This window comes from Oratosquilla oratoria, chromosome 17 (assembly GCF_046742065.1).
Source record: "Oratosquilla oratoria isolate Oo_2021 chromosome 17, ASM4674206v1, whole genome shotgun sequence".
Taxonomy (NCBI): Eukaryota; Metazoa; Arthropoda; class Malacostraca; order Stomatopoda; family Squillidae; genus Oratosquilla; species Oratosquilla oratoria.
In genome coordinates this window covers 10,983,581-11,004,309 of record NC_134793.1, presented here as the reverse complement: position 1 = coordinate 11,004,309, position 20,729 = coordinate 10,983,581, and the positions used below count along the sequence as shown (strand labels likewise).

The following is a 20,729-nucleotide window of genomic DNA, read 5'->3' as shown; positions in this document are numbered from 1 at the left end:
GTACTGTGCTTGACTGCTAATTCTGCAATCTGAATTAAAGTACCTGGCCAGGGTTGAGAAACATTACAGCACTACAAGCCAATATCCAAGCTCTGGTTGGCAAGGAGTTTGGAGGAAGAGTGTAAGGTAACAACATCACACATGGTTTGGGTCATATATGAGCTCTGAGTTCTTATCAGGGGGGATACAATAGCTGTTGATCATGAGTCCAACACATGACCTTGGTGAATTATACACTAATATATCAATCAATCCATTACTCCAGGCCTCTCCTACAGAAAACCCATAGCCCCTGGGAAACTGGCAACAGCCTCTGGGTCCATACATTATTTGACAAAGAAATAGTATTGTTTGGGTATTGCTATGGTAAGATGAGATGTTCAGTGTCTTCTGCCTTGGGTTGTATTTAGAGCAGCTGGTTCCTGTAGCCAAGCCCTATGTTAGTACTGTGTTAGTGCTGGAGGGTGACTCAAATGCATACTGTTAATGTGGTTCTTGGTCCTCTAGGGGGGGTTTTTCTTTGTATGGATGGTGTCTGAAGAGGTTTGTTGGAGGAAGAGGTTTGGTGCTCACTCTTGAAGTTCTCATTTTGTGATTGGAGTGTGAAGATGTTTTTGTAATGACATGATGTATTGCCCCCTCCCGTTTTATTGGCTGCATGTTATTGTGGGGTTAAAAGCTGCTCAGTAGCATCCAGCTGATACTTTAGGGCAGTGGTTCTTAGCCTTGCTTGCCCCATACACCCCTTTCATCATTTGTCAGTGTCATTCCCCCCTCCTCTCCAAGATAGTTTGTTTCAAAAGGTGCATTCTAAATAATATGCAAATATTGCTAAAATCCTTTTATTTTTCCTAATCCTAAGATTAACTTGGGTCAGCACTGGTATAATTCCAGCCCAGGTGACAGGCCAGATCGGCCAAAACCTATAATTGCTTTCCTTACCCCGTAAACTTATTGTGGTCACAATTCACCCCCAGAAAATCCAAAGTTCCCCCCTGGGGGTAAATTTCACCCCTAATGAGAACCCCTGCTTTAGGGTCTATACGGGGTGCCCCTATAGACCACAGCCACACATCATTTTGTCTGTCATAGTTATCTCTATTCATTGAGAAATGCTACTTTATTATACTGCAACTGTCCCTCTGTTATACTGTCCCCCTACTCTTAATATTGTCCTGTACCACTTCTCTGAATATTTGTTTCCTTTTTTGCTGAACCCTGTGGTAGGGGAGAGAGAATACTGCCACCGAGTGTTCCCATTTGAGATGTAAAAGGTGACAGAAATGGTATGGGGATAGGACTTGGCATCCTACTCTCTGTAGCCACAAAGGGGACATTCCTAAAAAAAAGAAAAGGCACAATAGGGTCTGGGAGAAGTTTCCCAATCAGAACCCTAAGGTTTGGTTCTTTTAATGTGTGTCGATGTGGTACAGATGAGAGTAATAGGGAAGAGATATACAGTGTGTTTGTGAGAAGAAAGATGGATGTGTTGGCATTAAGTGAAACTAAGATGAAAGGGAGAGGCGAATTTGAGTTTGGGAGTGTAGTTGGGAGGGTGTCAGGAGTGAAGGGAAGATGATGGAGAGAAGACATGGCATATTAGTAAATGAAGAGATACGTAAGTGTGTGGTGGAGTGGAAGGTGGTTTCATCAAGGTTGATGTGGATGAAGGTGAAGCTGGGAAGGGAGAAGTGGGTTTTTGTAAGTGCATATGGGCATGGTAGTGAGAAGAGTGTAGAGGAAAGTGAGGCTTTTTGGATAGATTTAAATGAGTGCATAGAGGGTGTAAGGAGAAATGTCAATGTAATGGGAGATCTCAATGCTAGGGTAGATGAACCAATAGACATAGTGGTTGAGAAGTGTGGAGTTCCAGGAAAAAATCATAGTGGAGAGATGATGGTGATGTGTTTAGAGAGTTGATGATAGCAAATACAGTATTTACGAAGAAAGTCAAGCATAAGTACACATGGGAGAGGGTGGTGGATGGAAGGGTGGTAAACAGGGCTATAATGGACTATATAGTGGTAACCAGGAGAAAAGAAGTGTTGGATGTACATGTTCTAAGGGGATAGAGTGGAGGAATATCAGATGAGGAGAGCAGGGGTGGAAAGGGAGTTGGGAGATAGGGTTGATGAAAGAGTATTGGGATAGTTTAGACACATGGAAAGAGTGAGTGAAGATTAATAAAAAAAGGTGTGAAAGGCAGAGATGGAAGGAGTGAACATGAGGGGGCAGCCAAGGATGAGATGGATGGATGGGGTAAAAGGGGCACTGGGAAAGGGTAATGTCTGTTGAAGAAGGAAGAAGACAGAAGATGGGGTGAGTGGAGAATGGTTGTGTATGGATGATACTGTGATGCATGGGAGTGGGTGGTGGTGGTGGGGTGGGGGTGAGGGAGTATGTTTGAATGATATTTTGACGTAGAACAAAGGGATTTTTCCCCATCTTCTCTTTTTCTACATGAGGGGATGGGATCCATTACATTAAGTGGCCTTGCTGTGGATGTGCTGTGTCTTGCTGCATTGCTTTTGACCCAGGGCAATCTGTGAATGCAGGGATGACCCTTCATCCAGGAAGAGCCAGTAGAAGAGAAAGGGAGGGGTGATGAATAGAAATGGAATATATGGGGATGAAATGAGTGGGACTGGATTTATACCTTTGACTTTGGCTACTTCCCTTGTGAGGGGGAAACAGTCATTGGTATATGTATGTATTTTTTTTGGTACAGTTGGTTGTGCTTGCATAATTTAATAAGATAAGCGGGTGTGGGGGCTGAGGACTGTTGCACAGAATTGAGCACCTATCATTTTTATGTGGCATTCTAGTGTTTTACGGGGATGATTTTGGTTTCTGTGTGCATATATTCTACTGGGGTGGTTCTGGTACATCCTGTTATCATTCTCAATGCTTTATTTTGTATAGTTTGTAGGGTGTCTATGTTTAATTTCCTGATTGTTGGAAGCCATACTGTGGAGGTGTAGTCAAGTTTAGTTTTCAAGTGTGGTTTTCCTGTTTCTGAACAAGAAGTAAAACCATTCTATACGCTACCCATGTCCAGTGGCGGGAAGGAAGCCTCATAGCCTCCTTGGTTCGTTGTTGCCGGCCAGACTGATCACTCCACGTGTAACGGTCTGTAGGAAGCCCACGGTGGGTGAAACCAGTAAGTGGGTTCCAACGTTGATTCTCCCAAACATACATCCGCCGAATGTCAGACATTGTATGAACTCCTTCTTCACTTGTGTGTGTTCCTACATATGAAGAAGAAGAAGAAAAAAAAAATCATTAAGAGATCATGAACCCAGTCTTGAGACAAGGCAACATATGGGTTGCAATTTGTGATAGAGGTGTGAGGGTTGACAGGTTTTGAAAATGGGCAGCTTTGCTATCTATCTTGCACAACCATCACTGGTCCCTTTAAGAGGAGGGGAGGTGGGGGTATAAAGTAAATTAATTACAGAATAAAATCTCATAATGATGTTACTTTTTAGCAATAAAAAGAAAAGTTCATTTACATTTAAGTTAGTAGTTCTTTCCACTGTTTACACCTTTCAATTCTCAAACAACACCATAAGGACCAAAAAGTCTGTTCCTCTTTGCATCTCCTTTTTATTGTGAGAATTTGAATTGTATTGAAGAGGTTAACAACTGTGGCAAAATATTTCTAAATGCTTTTACTACCAAAAGATGTGTGAAAGGCAGATGTGGAAGGAGTGAAAATGAGGGGGTGACCTAGGATGAGAAGGATGGATGGGGTAAAAGGGGCTTTGGAGAGGAGGGGAATGTCTGTTGAGGAAGGACAGGAGAGGACAGGGGTGAATGGAGAATGGTTGTATATGGGTGATGTTGTGATGCATGAGGTGGAATGGGTGGGGGATGGGGGGGTGAGGGAGTATGTGTGAGAAAAATTTGACATGAGGGGACGGAGAGGGGGGTCGCCGATTTAATGAAGTGGCCTTGCTGTGGATGTGCTGTGTCTTGCGACACTACTTCTGACCCAGGGCAGTAGACAAGGTGCAGGGATGACCCGTCATCCAGGAGGTGCCAAGATAAGAGGGAGGGAAGAGGGTGGAGGGGAGTGGAGTGTGATAGGGTTGGAATGGGTGGGAGTGGATTTTATGCTTTTGTTTTTGGCTACCTCCCTTATATGGGAAAAAAAGCCTTTGGTATATGTATGTATGGACTACCAAAACCCCTTCCAGCATTTATTGTTGTGGTTTTCTTTGTAGAGATCTCTGTATATACCTTTCCTTATTCCTTACCTTTGTAAAGTCCTCCATGTGTAGCACCAGTGAAGGTATAGGCATGGAGGTCATTGGAGATTGCCCAAGTCACACCTACCATTCCACCTTCAACACGTCCCACATGTCCACCTATGCCTCTCCAATACCTGATAAATTAATACACATAATACACATGACCAATTTTACTAATGTCAAGATATATAAAAAAATAAACAAGTATGACAGGTAAAAATCAACACATCATCTATTGCTCCTGACTTTGGTAGTGGGCTGGTGATAGGGATGACCCTTCATCCACAAGGAGCTAATATAGAAGGGAAACAAATGGGTGATAGATGGGAGTGGGTGCATATCTTGGCTGGCTGGATACCTCCTTTATACTTGGGAAGAAGCCTTTGGGTATTTTGACAAAAGGTGAGGAACCTCTATGGACTGATTATATTTCACATCCTATCAAAATTACATTCTCTCTCACTCATACACATATTTGGGGTGGAGGAACTCTGGCAAGAGCTCAAGAGGATGACTGGTTTCCTCTATAAGCCTGGTGTCATAAAACTGCCAACAAGGGCTATCAAACAAGAAAAATGCAATACCCTTCTGGGGTGTTGGCTGCATGTTACTGTGGGGTTAAAAGCTGCTCAGTAGCATGCAACTGATACTTTAGGGTCTATATGGGGTGCCCCTATGGACCAGAGCCACACATCATTTTGTCTGTGCAAAGATGGTGTGTGGAACAAGGAGGACAGAAGTAAATGGAAGGGAGAGTAGTGAGTGGTGGGATGATGAAGCAAAGAAGGTTGTGGGAGAGAAGAAATGAGCATTCACAGATTGATTACAAATTAGGATGAGAATCATATGAGAGGTACAAAGAAAGGAGAAGTAAAGCATAAGATAAAGGAAGCAAAATGGAGAGCACATATGAAATGGGGTAAGAGTATGACAGAATTTTTTGAAAGTAATAAAATGATGTTTTGGAGGGAAATTAAGAGAGCAAGAGGAGGCGAACCAAGTAGAGAAGAAAAGGTAAAAGGTGCAGATGGAGAGATGATAATGGAAGAGAAGGCAGCGAGAGGAAGGTGGGAAGAGTATTTTAGGAAGTTGCTAAATGTGAAGAAGGATAGGGAGGGAAAGGTATTTGCAGTGGGAAGTGAAAACAAAGTGACGGTGATGAAGGAGGAAAATGGAGGAGAAATAAGGAAAGATGAGGTGAAAGCAGTTATTAAAATGACGAGAGCAGGCACCTGGGTTAGATGGTTGTCATTAGGGGTGTCTAAAAAAGGGAGGTACAGTGATGGTGGAATGGCTGGTGAGGTTGTTTAATGTTTGTCTAAAAGTGGGTAGAGTGCTAAAGGACTAGAAGAGTGCCTGTATAGATCTGCTTTACAATGGAAAAGGTGACAAGTGTGAATGTAGTACTTTCAGAGGGATCAGTTTGTTGAGTGTAGTTGGGAAGGCTTATGGGAGGGTTTTGACTGAGAGAGTTAGGAGATGAATATGAGAAATTGGTGGGGAACACTGGGTTTAAGACAGTTAGGGATTGTGTGGATCAGATTTTTGTGGTAAGGCATATATGTGAGAAAGCTTTAGGAAAAGGTAAGGATTTTTTTTTTTTTTTTTTTTTTTTTAGCCTTTATGGATTTGGAAAAGGCTTATGTCAGGGTAGACAGGAAGGCACTGTGGGAGGTACTGGTGCTATATGGGATAGAAGGAAAGCTGTTAAGAGCAGTCAAGAGTTTTTACGAGAGTAGTAGAGCCTGTGTTAGAATTAGAAATGGAGCAAGTGATTTGAGGTTAAGGGGGACTCTGAAAGGGATGTGTTATGTTGCTTTGGCTGTTCAATTTATACATGGATGGGGTGGTGTGAAGGGTAATGGGCTGGGGATTGGAGATGGTTAAATAAAATGGAGAAAAATGGGAGATAAGCCAGCTGTTGTTTGCTGATGACAGTGTGCTTGAAGAAGGACTGGAGGAGGTATTAAGGAAGTTAGTGATGGAGTTTGGGAAGGTGTACAAAAGAAGGAAGTTGAAGATATATGTGGGTAAAAGTATGGTGATGAGATGTACAAGGGGGAGATGATGGCAGTAAATTGGAAATGAGTATCATGGGAGAGAGACTGGAGGAAGTGGATATCTTTAGATACTTGGGGCAAATATGGTGGGAAAGGGAGGAGTAGAGGTGGAGGTAGAATGTAGATTGAGAGAAGCAAGTAAATACCTTGGTGGATTAAAAAGTGTAATGAGAAATAGATATTTAGGTATGGATGCTAAGAGGAGATTACATGAAGGAGTGATTGTGATCACAGCACTGTATGGGGCAGAAACATGGAACATAAGACAGGAAGAGTTTAAATGTGTTTGAGACGAAATGCCTGAGAAGTATGGTAAAGGTTACTAGGTTGAATTGAGTGAGAAATGAGGTGAGGAGGAAAGTGGGGAGTGGAAAGGGAGTTGGGAGATAGGGTTGAAAGAGTATTGGGATGGTTTGGACACATGAAAAGAATGAGTGAAGAAAGATTAGTAAAAAAAGGTGTGAAAGGCAGAGGTAGAAGGAGTGAACATGAGGGAATGACCAAGGATGAGATGGATGGATGGGGTAAAAGGGGCATTGGGAAAGAGGGGAATGTCTGTTGAGGAAGGAAGGGAGAAGACAGAGGATAGGGGTGAGTGGAAAACTATATATGGATGATGCTGTGATGCATGGAAGGAGTGGGTGGGGGATGGGGGGTGAGATAGTAAGTGTGAATGATATTTTGATGCAGCCTGAAGGGATTTCTCCCTGTCTTCTCTTTTTCTGCATGAGGGGGAAGAAGACGGGGTCAATGACTAAATGAAGAGGCCTTGGTGTGGATGTGCTGTGTCTTGCTATCTTCTAACCGAGGGTGAGATGCAGGGATGACCTGTCATCCAGGAGCCAAGAAAAGAGGGAAGGATGGGTGATGAATGAGAGTGGAGTATGTAGGGTTGAAATGGGTGGGAGTGGATTTATGCCTTTGACTTTAGCTATCTTCCTTGTAAGGGGGAAAAAGCTGTTGGTATATGTATGTATGTAACTTACCATTCACTCAGCCATCTCTCTCCAGCACCATAATTGTATGTTAAAGACTCTGGGATGACATCACCAACAATGGTCACATGAGTAATGGTGTAGGGTGTCATACGGTGCTCAAAATTGCACCACAATTTATCATTAAGTGAGATCTGTAACAGAAATTAACAGATATGATAAATTTCACAAATCACTTAGTCTACTGCATTATATGGATCAATTTTGGAATATAAAGAAGGCATTGGGGAGGAGACAAACTTTTTGCAATGAAGTGTTGAGAAAAATATGGCAGGCATTACAAAAATGGATAGGGTGACAAATTGAGAAATGAGGCAGAAAATGAGTGTGGGAACTGATAGTGGTTGAATGGATTTTATATGTGTAAATGGGGTGGGAGTGGATTTATGCCTTTGACTTTGGCTACCTCCCTTGCAAGGGGGAAAAAACCCTTGGTATATTATATTGCTTTGAGTTTCAAAACCCCTTTTACCTCATTCATCCATTTCATTCTTGGTCTTCTCCATCAAGTTCTACTTTTCACATTTTTATAAGTCTTTCCTCATTTATTTTTTCATATGCCCAAACCACCTCAGTACCCTTTGCTCAATTATATCAAACAGCTTTCTTTCCACCTCTGGTCTCTGCCTTACCTATTTCTCTCTCTATCCAATACTATTTCTTACACTTCATCTCACAAACAAGGGGAGGCTTCCTATTTGCCTCCCCTTGTATTCCAACACTTAACCCCACCTAGACATTTACTTGCTTCCAGTTTTTCCAAATAATACATGTAATATACATTACAAATTTATAGTTATTAGCATCAATCTAATTTCACTACATATAAAAGGCAATAACTGATATCACTTACAGTATTTATGAAAAGGTGGGACAACAATAATAATACAGTATATACAAAGGCTGGAAGTGAGTATTAAGGGAGAGAGACTGGAGGAAGTGGATAGTTTTAGAAACTTGGGTGCAAATGTGGTGGGAAAGGGAGGAGTGGGGGTGGAGGTAGAATGTAGATTGAGATAAGCAAGTAAATGCCTTGGGAGATTAAAAAGTGTAAGGAGAAATAGACATTTGGGAATGGATGCGAAGAGGAGAGTGTATGAAGGAGTGATTGTGCTGACAGCACTGTATAGGGTAGACACATGGAACATAAGAGAGGAAGAGAGAACTTTGAATGTGTTTCAGATGAGGTGCCTAAGAAGTATGATAAAGGTTACTAGGCTGGACAGAGTAAGAAATGAGGCGAGGAGGAGAGTGGGGATGGAAGGGGGTTGAAAGATAGGGTTGATGAAAAAGTGTTGGGATGGTTTGGACACATGGAAAGAATGAGTGAAGAAAGAGTAGTAAAAGAGGTGTGGAAGGCAGATGTGGAGGGAGTGAAAGTGAGGTGGTGACCAAGGGGCACTGGGAAAGAGGGGAGTGTCTGTTGAGGAAGGACGGGAGAAGACAGAAGATGGGGTGAATGGAGAATGGTTGTGTATGGATGATGCTTTAATGCATGGAAGTGAGTGGGTGGGGGATAGGGGGTAAGGGAGTATGTGTAAAAAATATTTTGATTCATCCTGAAGGGATTCTCCCTGTCTTCTCTTTTTCTGCATGAGAGGATGGAGGGGGGGGTCACTGATTAAATAAAGCAGCCTTGCTATGGATGTGCTGTGTCTTGAAACACTGCTTCTGACACAGGCAGTGGGCAAGATTCAGGGATGATCCATCATCTAGGAGGCGCCAAGAGGTAGGGAGGGGGGGGTGAATGGAAGTAGAGTATATGGGGATGGATTGGGTGGGAGTGTATTTTATGTCTTTGTTTTTTAGCTATCTCACTTGTAAGGGTGGGAATGATTTTATGCCTTTTTCTTTTTGGCTACCCCCCTTGTAAGGGGGAAAAAGCCTTGGTATATGTACCAGGGGTGATCAGAAAGTAATGACAGTCGGACTCGTAGCTGAGAGACTATAAGTGTTGGGGGGGCGGGGAGCAAGGGGGAGCAAGTGTTGCCTCTTGTTACATGTTTGAGCTTGTCACTGTTTGTCTAGCTTACATTTTATCGTTGCGCTGTGCGATTGCGTCATTGTTGGTTTGCCTCTCTAACCGGAAACATGGATTTTTCGAAAGAAGGCTGCAGATTCTACACCTTCACAAGGTGGAAACTCGGGAAAAAAGCAACGGAGATCAGAGAGGAATTGTTGCAAGTTTTTCCCGAGTCTACTCCATCACTGGAAACTGTTTCCCGCTGGATTCGAGCTTTTGCAGCCGGAAAATTGCAGCTAGAAGATGATCATCGTCCTGGCCGCCCTCGGACATCCGTGACCGAAGCAACGACGGTCCGTGCGCGGGCCATCATTGACGAAGATCCAACTGTTACTCTTTGATTCTTATCCTTGAAGCTCGGTGTCAGTTATGGGAGCGCACATGACATCGTGTATGAACACTTAGGGTTGAGGAAGAAGTGTGCTCGATGGATACCTCATTTGCTTACGGAAGAGCAGAGGAGCGAACGGGTGCGGATTTGTCGTCTATGGCTGGCTGAATTCGAGCCAAATGGTCCGAAACGGTTCTCAGATGTAGCTACCGGAGATGAGTGTTGGATTTCTTTCTTCACCACCAGAGACAAGCAGTCTAACATGGTGTGGTTGAGTGATGAAGAACCTCGACCTCAGATTCTGAAGGAAGGATTTCGCAGCAGGAAGCGCCTTTTCACCATCTTCTTTAATTCACAAGGACCAATGTGTGTGGATGTAATGCCTCAACAGTGTACTATCACAGCCCAGTAATACACTGATCACGTCCTTCCTCGTGTCCTGGAATATCAGGCCAAGACTGCACCAACCCGTCGCCGATCGCGCCTTTTGCTGCACCATGACAATGCTGCCCCCCACAAAGCTTGCCTCACTGTGCAGTTCCTGGAGCAGCAGGGGATCACACTTCTCCCCCACCCACCCTACTCGCCTGACCTTGCTCCCTGTGATTTTTGGTTGTTTCCAAAGATCAAGGGTGCGATCACAGGGAAGCTGTTTCATCACATCCAAGATCTGGCGCGAGCAGTCAATTCAGAGCTACGAGGTATATCGGCTTCTGAGTACCATGAGTGCTTCATGAAGTGGCGAAAGAGGATGGAACGTTGCATAGAGGCAGGAGGGGAGTACTTTGAAGGAATGTAGGCCACTATTTGGATTTACCTCTGTACCGTGAAAATATATGGTATCACTGTCATTACTTTTTGATCACCCCTCATATGTATGTACTTGTAAGGGGGAAAAACCATTTGGTATATGTATGTATACACAAAGAAAGAATATATATATATATATATATATATATATATATAAAGAAAAGAGGAAGAAAAAGAAACAACTATAAGGGTATATTCACCTTGAAGTCATCATCATCGCAAACAATAGCAATTTCAAAGACCATTCCAGGGAGGAGGCTATCCCCAAGTGGTTGCTTCTTCTCTTGTCCCCATCCACCACTTTCCTTGGTATTCAACACTGCCTTACCATCATGGATCCGGGGGTTAATGTGCAGAGCAATGTCTGAGCTCCCTTCTGTCTGCAGGTTGATGTAAAATCTGAAATAAAATGGTACAATTGTCAAAAGATATCAAGAGGTGGAGTGATTGAATCAATTATAATTACTACCTTGAGTTTCATCTACAGCTCCATTACAAGGGAGGCAGCCAAAGTCAAAGGCATAATTCGGCTCCCATCCATTTCATCCCCACATACTCCACTCCCATTCATCACCCCTCCCTCCCTCTTTTCTTGGCTCCTTTTGGATGATGGGTCATCCCTACATCTCACCCACTGCCCTGGGTCAGAAGCAATGTTGCAAGACACAGCACATCTACAGCAAGGCTGGTTCATTTAATTGGCAACCTCCCTCTCTGTCCCCTTTGGGCTGTGTCAGAATATCATTTACAAAAGCCTGGACAGAAAGTGATCATTCCGAGTTACTAGAAGATACAAAAGATGAATTAATTGAAACACTGAAAGATGGAGGAAATACAGTAATTATGGGTGACTTTAATTCAAAAGAAATATGCTGGGAAGAAATGACAGTGAAGGGGGGAGAGAAACACTGGGGCAATGTACTCCTTGACTTGACCATTGAATACACATTGACCCAATGGATTAAAAAAAATACTAGATACAGAGGAATTGAAGAACCCTCAAAATTGAACTTAATACTTACGACAGAACCTGAGATTATTGAAAAAATTTATTATAAAACTCCGATAGGAAAAAGTGACCACGTACTAATAGAAATGGAATTGAAAGAACAAATGGACCAAAGCAAAAATGATAAACATAGAATAGGAAGACTTATGTATAACAAAACAAACTTTGAGAAACTTAAAACATTCTTTCGCAATGCAAACTGGGAAAAATTCCAAAACGAAGATACAGGGATAGAAGAAAAATGGAACATATTAAAAGAAATTTATAATGTACCACAACAAAAAATGGAAAAGGCATACATAAAGAGCTGGTACAATAAAAGATGTAGTGAAGCTAAGGAAAAAAGAGACAAAGCTTGGAAAAAGTGAAAAAGAGATAAGAAACAAAGCAAATGGCAAACGTACATCAAACTTAGAAACGAATATGTAAAAATACGCAGAGATGTAAAGAGGAATTATGAAAAAAAGATAATAGACAAATGTAAGGAAGAACCCAAACTATTTTACAAATACGTAAATGGAAAACTGAAAAACAAACAAGAAATAGAAAAACTGCGCCAAGATAAAAAGGAATATACGGAAGAACTGGAAATGGCTGAAATTATGAACCACTTCAGATCAGTATTCATAATAGAAAACTCGCCTAACAGTGTAGATAGAGAGAGAGAATTATCCCCAGCAATGAAAGAAATAAATGTAACACAAAAAGAAATCAGTGATCAAATTAAAACCCTTGATGTCAGAAAATCACATAGCCCAGACGGAATTGCAAACTGGATACTGAAGGAATGTATGGAAGAATTAACTGACAAAATATATAATATAATTAAATCCTCACTTAAAGAAGGAAAAGTACCATTGGACTGGAAAAAGGCAAACACTGTACCAATTTATAAGGGAGGTGATAAAGAAGATCCATCTAACTACAGACCGGTCTCACAAACTAGCACAATAGCAAAAATTTGTGAAAGAGTTGTCAAAAACAGATGGGTTAAATACCTGGGAGAAAAATCTATACTGGACCCAAATAAATTTGGATTCAGACAAGGGAGATCGTGTACAACAAATATGATCTGCTTTTACTCAAGATTAGTAGACATAATACAAGAAAGAGATGGATGGGCGGACTGTGCTTTTCTGGACCTGCAAAAGGCATTCGATAAGGTACCTCATACATACATACATACATATACCAAGGCTTTTTCCCCCTTCCAAGGGAGGTAGCCAAAAAGGGAAAGGCATAAAAACACTCCCACCCATTTCATCCCTAAATACACTCCACACCCCTCCCACCCTTCCTCTCATCTGAGCACCTCCTGGATGACGGGTCATCCCTGCACCCTGCCCACCGCCCTGGGTCAGAAGCAGTGTCGCAAGACACAGTACATCCACAGCAAGGCCGCTTCATTTAATCGGCGACCCCCCCTCTCCGTCCCCCTTTGCATATAAGGAGAGGACGGGGAGAAATCCCTTCGGGCTGCGTCAAAATTTACTCACACATACTACCCCACCCCCCACCCCCCCGCCCATTCCTCCTCATGCAGTCACAACATCATCCATATACAACCATTCTCCACTCACCTCTGTCTTCCGTCCTCTCCCTTCCTTCCTCAACAGACATTCCCCTCTTCCCCAAAGCCCCCTTCACCCCATCCATCCACCTCATCCTAGGACGTCCCCTCATGTTCACTCCCTCCACATCTGCCTTCCATACCTCTTTTACTAGTCTTTCTTCACTCATTCTTTCCATGTGTCCAAACCATCCTAATATTCTTTCATCAACCCTCTCTCGCAAATCCTTTTTCACCCCTGTTCTCCTCCTCACCTCCTCATTTCTCACTCTATCTAGCCTAGTAACCCCCACCATACTTCTCAGACACCTCATCTCAAACACATTCAAACTCCTTCTCTCTTCTTCTCTTATGTTCCACGTTTCTGCCCCATACAGTGCTGATGGCACAATCACTCCTTCATACAGTCTCCTCTTCGCATCCATTCCCAAATGTCTATTTCTCATTACACTCTTTAAACCACCAAGGCATTTACTCGCTTCTCTCAATCTACATTCTACCTCCACCTTCACTCCACCTTTTCCTGCTACACTTGCACCCAAGTATCTAAAACTATCCACTTCCTCCAGTCGCTCTCCCTTAATGTTCACTTCCAGTCTACTGCCACTTTCACCCCTTGTACATCTCATCACCTTACTTTTACCCACATTTATCTTTAGCTTTCTTCTATCACATACTCTCCCAAACTCTGCCACCAGCTTCCTCAGTCCCTCCTCTGACCCTGCCACAAGCGCAGTGTCGTCCGCAAACAACAGCTGGCTCACCTCCCTCTTTTCTCCATTTTCTTTAACCATCTCCAATCCCTGACTCACTACCCTAGCATTCACCTCTCGCACCACCCCATCCATGTATAAGTTGAACAGCCAGGGCGACATAACGCATCCTTGACGAAGTCCCACCTTTACTTCAAACCACTCACTCTCTCCATTTCCAATCCTAACACAAGCTCTACTACTCACATAAAAACTCTTGACAGCTCCCAAAAGCTTTCCTCCTATCCCATAAATCTGCATAACCTCCCACAGTGCCTTTCTGTCTACCGTATCATAAGCCTTTTCCAGATCCATAAAAGCCCAAAAAACATCCTTCCCCTTTCCTATAGCTTTCTCACATATCTGTCTTACCACAAAGATCTGATCTACACAACCTCTACCCGTCCTAAATCCACACTGTTCCTCACCAATTACTCCTTCTGTTCCTCTCCTAATCCTCTCAATTAAGATTCTCCCATAAGCCTTCCCTACTACACTCAACAGGCTAATCCCTCTGAAATTACTACATTCACACTTGTCCCTTTTTCCCTTGTAAAGAGGAACTATACAGGCACTACTCCAGTTCTCCGGTACTCTACCCTCTCTCCAGCAAACATTAAATAATCTCACCAACCAGTCCACCATCACTGAACCTCCTTTTTTCAGACATTCTGCATGACATCCATCCAGACCAGGTGCCTTACCTGCTTTCATCATCTTTACAACTGCCTTCACCTCATCCTTCCTTATTTCTCCTCCATTCTCCTCACTCATCACTCTCATTTTCTTCGTATTTCCCACTGCAGCTATCTTTCCTTCCCTATCCTCCTTCACATTCAGCAAATCCCTAAAATATTCTGCCCATCTTCCCCTCACTGCCATCTCTTCCATTATCAACTCTCCATCTGTACCTTTTACCTTTTCTTCCCTACTTGATTCGCCTCCTCTTCCTCTCTTAATTTCTTTCCAAAACATCTTTTTATTACTTTCAAAATTTTCTGTCATTCTCCTACCCCATTTCACATCTGCTCTCCTCTTTGCCTCCTTTACCTTTTGCTTTACTTCTCTTTTCTTTTCTTTGTACGTCTCATATGACTCCCCTGTCCTCTTTTGTAACCAATCTGTGAATGCTCGCTTCTTCTCTTCTACAACCTTCTTTGTTTCCTCATCCCACCATTCACTACCCTTTCTTCTATTTCCCCCTGTCCTTCTTGTTCCACACACCATCCTTGCACACTTTAAGACTCCCTCCTTGAACCATCCCCATTCCTCCTCCACACCCATCTCTGCTCTATCCTTTACTCCCTCCCACTCCTCCTTCAGCTTCTTTTCGTACTCCTTCTCCTTTTCCTTTTCATTCATACGAAATTAATAAATAAGATAGAATCAAAGGGTGGCATCAGAGGAAAATTATTGGAATGGATGAAAGACTTCCTGATTGGGAGGAAAATGAGAGTTGTAATTAGTGAAAAATTCTCCAACTGGGAAGAAGTAAAAAGCGGTGTCCCGCAAGGATCGGTACTGGCCCCGATCATGTTCGCCATATATATTAATGACATGAATGAAGGTGTGGCGTGATATAAGAATTTTTTTGCAGATGATGCAAAATTACTTAAGAAGGTAAAAACGGAAGAGGGCTGATCTCATTGCAACAAGATCTAGACACGATATGGAATTGGACTCAAAAGTGGGAAGTGAAATTTAATATAAAGAAATGCAGTATAATGGAATTTGGAAAGAGTAAAAACAGAATATCAAAAGATTACAGAATTGGAGAAGAAAAGATAAAAAAAGCAAACTCTGAAAAAGATCTTGGAGTGATGATTGGAAAGGACATGAAACCTGATAAGCATATAAATAAAATATTCGGAGAAACCTACAATTTATTGAGGTCAATCAAAGTGGCATTTACTTATATGGATGAAGAAATGATAAAGAAAATACTAACTACACTAATAAGACCAAAACTTGAGTACGCAGCATCACCTTGGACACCCAGTACCAAAAAGAATATTAAGAAACTAGAAAGATTACAAAGGGCGACAACCAAACTAGTACCGACTCTTGCCGAACTAACATATGAGCAAAGACTATCCAAACTGAACCTACCAACTCTGGAACAAAGAAGAGAAAGAGGAGATTTGCTGACTATCTACAGAATAATGAAAGGAATGGAAGTTTTAGACAGGAATGACCTGCTAGTGTGGGACAACAGTAAAACGAGAGGACACGGAAAAAAACTGAAAAAAGATAGTTATAGAAAAAACTTGAAAAGGAACAGTTTCCCACACAGAGCGATTAATACATGGAACAAATTAGACAACAAAACAGTATGTGCAAACACTATACAAGACTTTAAGATAAAACTTGATGCGGAGAGATACAAAGACGGGTCACCACGAACATAGCTCCCCTCCCGTATATTACAACTAGGTAAATACATACTCCCAACCCCAATCCTCCCATGCATCACAGCATTATCCATACACATTCTCCACTCTATCCTATCTTCTATCTTCTCCCTTCCTTCTTCAGCAGACATCCATCTCTTTCTCAATGCCCCTTTTACCCCATCCATCCATCTTATCCTTGGTCACTTCCTCAAGTTCAATCCATCCACCTGTTCCTTCCACACTTCTTTTACTAATCTTTCTCCACTCATACAGGATAGGAGGAAAGCTTTTAAGAGCTGTCAAGAGTTTTTATAAGAGTAGTAGAGCTTGTGTCAGGATTAGAAATGGAGAGTGAGTGGTTTGAGGTAAAGGTGGGACTTCATCAGGGATGTGTTATGTCGTCCTGGCTGTTCAACTTATACATGGATGGGGTGGTGCGAGAGGTAAATGCAAGGGTGGTGGGTCAGGGATTGGAGATGGTTAAAGAAATTGGAAAAAAGTGGGAGGTGAGCCAGCTGTTGTTTGCTGACGACACTGCGCTTGTGGCAGGTTCAGAGGAGGGATTGAGGAAGTTGGTAACAGAGTTTGGGAGAGTGTGAAAGAAGGAAGTTGAAGATAAATGTGGGTAAAAGTAAGGTGATGAGATGTACATGGGAAGAAATTGGCAGTAGACTGGAAGTGAGTATTAAGGGAGAGAGACTGGAGGAAGGATAGTTTTAGATACTTGGGTGTGAATGTGGCAGGAAAGGGAGGAGTGAGGGTGGAGGTAGAATGTAGATTGAGAGAAATGAATAAATGCCTTGGTGGATTAAAAAGTGTAATGAGAAATAGACATTTGGGAATGGATGCTATGAGGAGGTTATATGAAGGAGTGATTGTGCCAACAGCACTGTATGGGTCAGAAACGTGGAACATAAGAGAGGAAGAGAGGAGTTTGAATGTGTTTGAGATGAAATGCCTGAGAAGTATGATAGGGGTTACTAGGCTAGATAGAGTGAGAAATGAGGAGGTGAGGAGGAGAATGGGGGTGAAAATGGAGTTGGGAGATAGGGTTGATGAAAGAGTATTAGGATGGTTTGGACACATGGAAAGAATGAGTGAAGAAAGACTGGTAAAAGAGATGTGGAAGGCAGAGGTGGAAGGAGTGAATATGAAGGGGCATTCTAGGATGAGATGGATGGATATGGTAAAAGGGGCATTACAAAAGAGAGGAATGTCTGTTGAGGAAGGACGGGAGAGGACAGAAGATAGGGGTGAATGGAGAGGGGTTGTGTATGGATGATGATGTGATGCATGAGGGGGTAGGGGATGGGGGGTGAGGGAGTATGTATGAGAGATAAATTGACGCAGCCTGAAGGGATTTCTCAGTCTTCTCCTTTTCTGCATGAGGGGACAGAGAGGGGGGCTTGTTGAATTAATGAAGCAGCGTTGCTGTGGATGTGCTGTGTCTTGCAACACTGCTTCTGACCCAGGGCCTTGAACAGGATGCAGGGATGACCCATGTGTATACATTTTTGAATACTCAATTACATATATCACATTTTATATACAAACCTGTTTGCCTTCGGGGATGTTTTGGCCTTTAGGGACAGGAAGCAGCCAGGTCTAAAACCACGACTAAGTCTGAGAGGCACTCCAAGCTCAACCTTCAACTCCGCATGAGCACTTACATATTCAGCACGCAACTGCAAATAATAAAGGATATAAAATCATGTGGTGAAATGAAGTTCCTACCTCATATTCATTATCAACACACACACTATGATAACTAGGCTCATACACTATTTATATACCAATGGGCTTCTTCCCCCTTATAAGAAAGGTAGAGCCAAGGTATGCACACACCCTACTCCTGTCCATCATCCATTTGTTTCCCTTTCATCCCGTCCCCACCTACTGCTTAGGTCAGAAGTAATACAGCAAGAAAAGGCTCATATTCATAGAAATGAAGTAGTACAGAGCACACAAAGCACATCCATTTATACCATATCCTTTCATTCATTCACAACCTTCCTCCATTCATTCCTACTTTTTTTTCTCCACAGACATTCCTAGTATATTCAAGTTCAACTTTACCCCATCTATCTAACTTGCTCTAGGTCTTTGTCTCCCAGGTTCACACCACCAACCTCTGCTTTCCACACTTTTTGTTTGCCTTCTCCTACACATTCTTTCCATATGAGGTGTCTAGAAAGGGATAAATGCCACAACCTCCTCTGTACGGAATATGGTTTTTAGAGCATTTGATGTTAGGAGGCAAAATGGCTTATGCACAACTCCAGCATTTTCCTCTTTTCATTCTAGATGCCTCAAATGACCTCAGACTTCCCCTACCAGACAAATCTCTTCCCTACCCATTCTCTGTCTTTTTTCCCACTATCTATTCATGCATACATATACCAAGGGAGGTAGCCAAAAAGGAAAAGGCATAAAATCATTCCCACCCATTCCATCCCTGAATACACTCTACACTCCTCCACCCTCCCTCTCATCTTAGCACCTCCTGGATGACGGGTCATCCCTTGTCCACTGCCCTGGGTTAGAAGCAGTGTCGCAAGACACAGCACATCCACAGCAAGGCCGCTTCATTAAATCGGCAACCCCCCCTCTCCATCCCCCCATGCATAAAAGGAGAAGACAGGGAGAAATCCCTTCTAGCTGCATCAAAATTTGCTCACACATACTACCTCACCCACCCATCCCCCCGCCCATTCCACCTCAAGCATCACAAAATCATCCATATACAACCATTCTCCATTCACCCCTGTCTTCTGTCCTTCCTCAACAGACTTCTTCCCCACAGCCCCCTTCACCCCATCCATCCACCTCATCCTAGGACGTCCCTTCATGTTCACTCCCTCCACATCTGCCTTCCATACCTCTTTTACCAGTCTTTTTTCACTCATTCTTTCCATGTGTCCAAACCATCCTAATACTCTTTCATCAACCCTATCTCCCAGCTCCCTTTCCACCCCTCTTCTCCTCCTCACCTCATTCCTCACTCTATCTAGCCTAGTAACCCCCATCATACTTCTCAGACACCTCATCTCAAACACATTCAAACTCCTTCTCTCTTCCTCTCTTATGTTCCATGTTTCTGCCCCATACAGTGCTGTTGGCACAATTACTCCTTCATATAGTTTCCTCTTAGCATCCATTCCCAAATGTCTATTCCTCATTACACTTTTTAATCCACCAAGGCATTTACTCGCTTCTCTCAATCTACATTCTACCTCCACCTTTACTCCACCTTTTCCTGCCACATTTGCACCCAAGTATCTAAAACTATCCACTTCTTACAGTCGCTCTCCCTTAATGCTCACTTCCAGACTACTGCCACTTTCACCCCTTGTATTCGTATATCTCATCACCTTACTTTTACCCACATTTATCTTCAGCTTTCTTCTATCACAAACTCTCCCAAACTCTGTCACCAACTTCCTCAGTCCCTCCTCTGATCCTGCCACAAGCGCAGTGTCGTCCGCAAACAACAGCTGGCTCACCTCCCACTTTTCTCCATTTTCTTTAACCATCTCCAATCCCTGACCCACTACCCTTGCATTTACCTCTTGCACTACCCCATCCATGTATAAGTTGAACAGCCAGGGCGACATAACGCATCCTTGACGAAGTCCCACCTTTACCTCGAACCACTCACTCTCTCCATTTCTAATCCTGACACAAGCTCTACTACTCTCATAAAAACTCTCGACAGCTCCTAGAAGCTTTCCTCCTATCCCGTATATCCGCAAAACCTCCCACAGAGCCTTTCTGTCTACCCTGTCGTAAGCCTTTTCCAGGTCCATAAGGCCCAAAAAACATCCTTCCCCTTTCCTATAGTTTTCTCACATATCTGTCTTACCACAAAGATCTGATCTACACAACCTCTACCTGTCCTAAATCCACACTGTTCCTCACCAATTACTCCCTCTGTTCCTCTCCTTATCCTCTCAATCAAGATCCTCCCATAAGCCTTCCCAACTACACTTAATAAGCTAATCCCTCTGAAACTACTACATTCACACTTGTCGCCTTTTCCCTTGTAAAGTGGAACTATATAGGCACTCCTCCAGTTCTCCGGCACTCTACCCTCTCTCCAACAAACATTAAATAACCTCACTATCCAGTCCACTATCACTGTACCTCCTTTTTTTAGACATTCTGCATGGCATCCATCCAGACCAGGTGCCTTACCTGCTTTCATCATCTTAACATCTGCCTTCACTTCATCCTTCCTTATTTCTCCTCCACTTTCCTCACTCATCACAGTCATTTTCTTAGCATTTCCCACTGCAGCTATCTTTCCCTCCCTATCCTCCTTCACATTTAGCAACTCCCTAAAATATTCTGCCCATCTTCCCCTTACTGCCTTCTCTTCCATTATCATCTTTCCATCTGCATCTTTTACCTTTCATGCAACACCTATAATATATCCCAAACACTTCATCACAAAATAAATTAGGCACTTCCTTTCTGGTACCTTTGTATTTGAAATTTCTCCTCCATGCAACACCATGGGCACAATCACTCCAT

General features: G+C 42.8%; 1 protein-coding gene across 2 annotated transcripts in view; it reads right to left on the bottom strand.

Moving 5' to 3' along the window:
• LOC143034399 (tectonin beta-propeller repeat-containing protein 1-like) overlaps nt 1-20,729 on the bottom strand; it is a 78,243-nt gene that overhangs the window by 16,320 nt on the left and 41,194 nt on the right. For both annotated transcript variants that reach the window (XM_076200399.1, XM_076200398.1), the window contains exons 14-18: nt 17,751-17,881; nt 10,673-10,871; nt 7,300-7,442; nt 4,260-4,387; nt 3,049-3,248 (exon numbers count right to left, since the gene is read on the bottom strand). In XM_076200399.1, the coding sequence (XP_076056514.1) occupies nt 3,049-3,248; nt 4,260-4,387; nt 7,300-7,442; nt 10,673-10,871; nt 17,751-17,881 (801 nt within the window). The remainder of the gene's footprint in view (nt 1-3,048; nt 3,249-4,259; nt 4,388-7,299; nt 7,443-10,672; nt 10,872-17,750; nt 17,882-20,729) is intronic.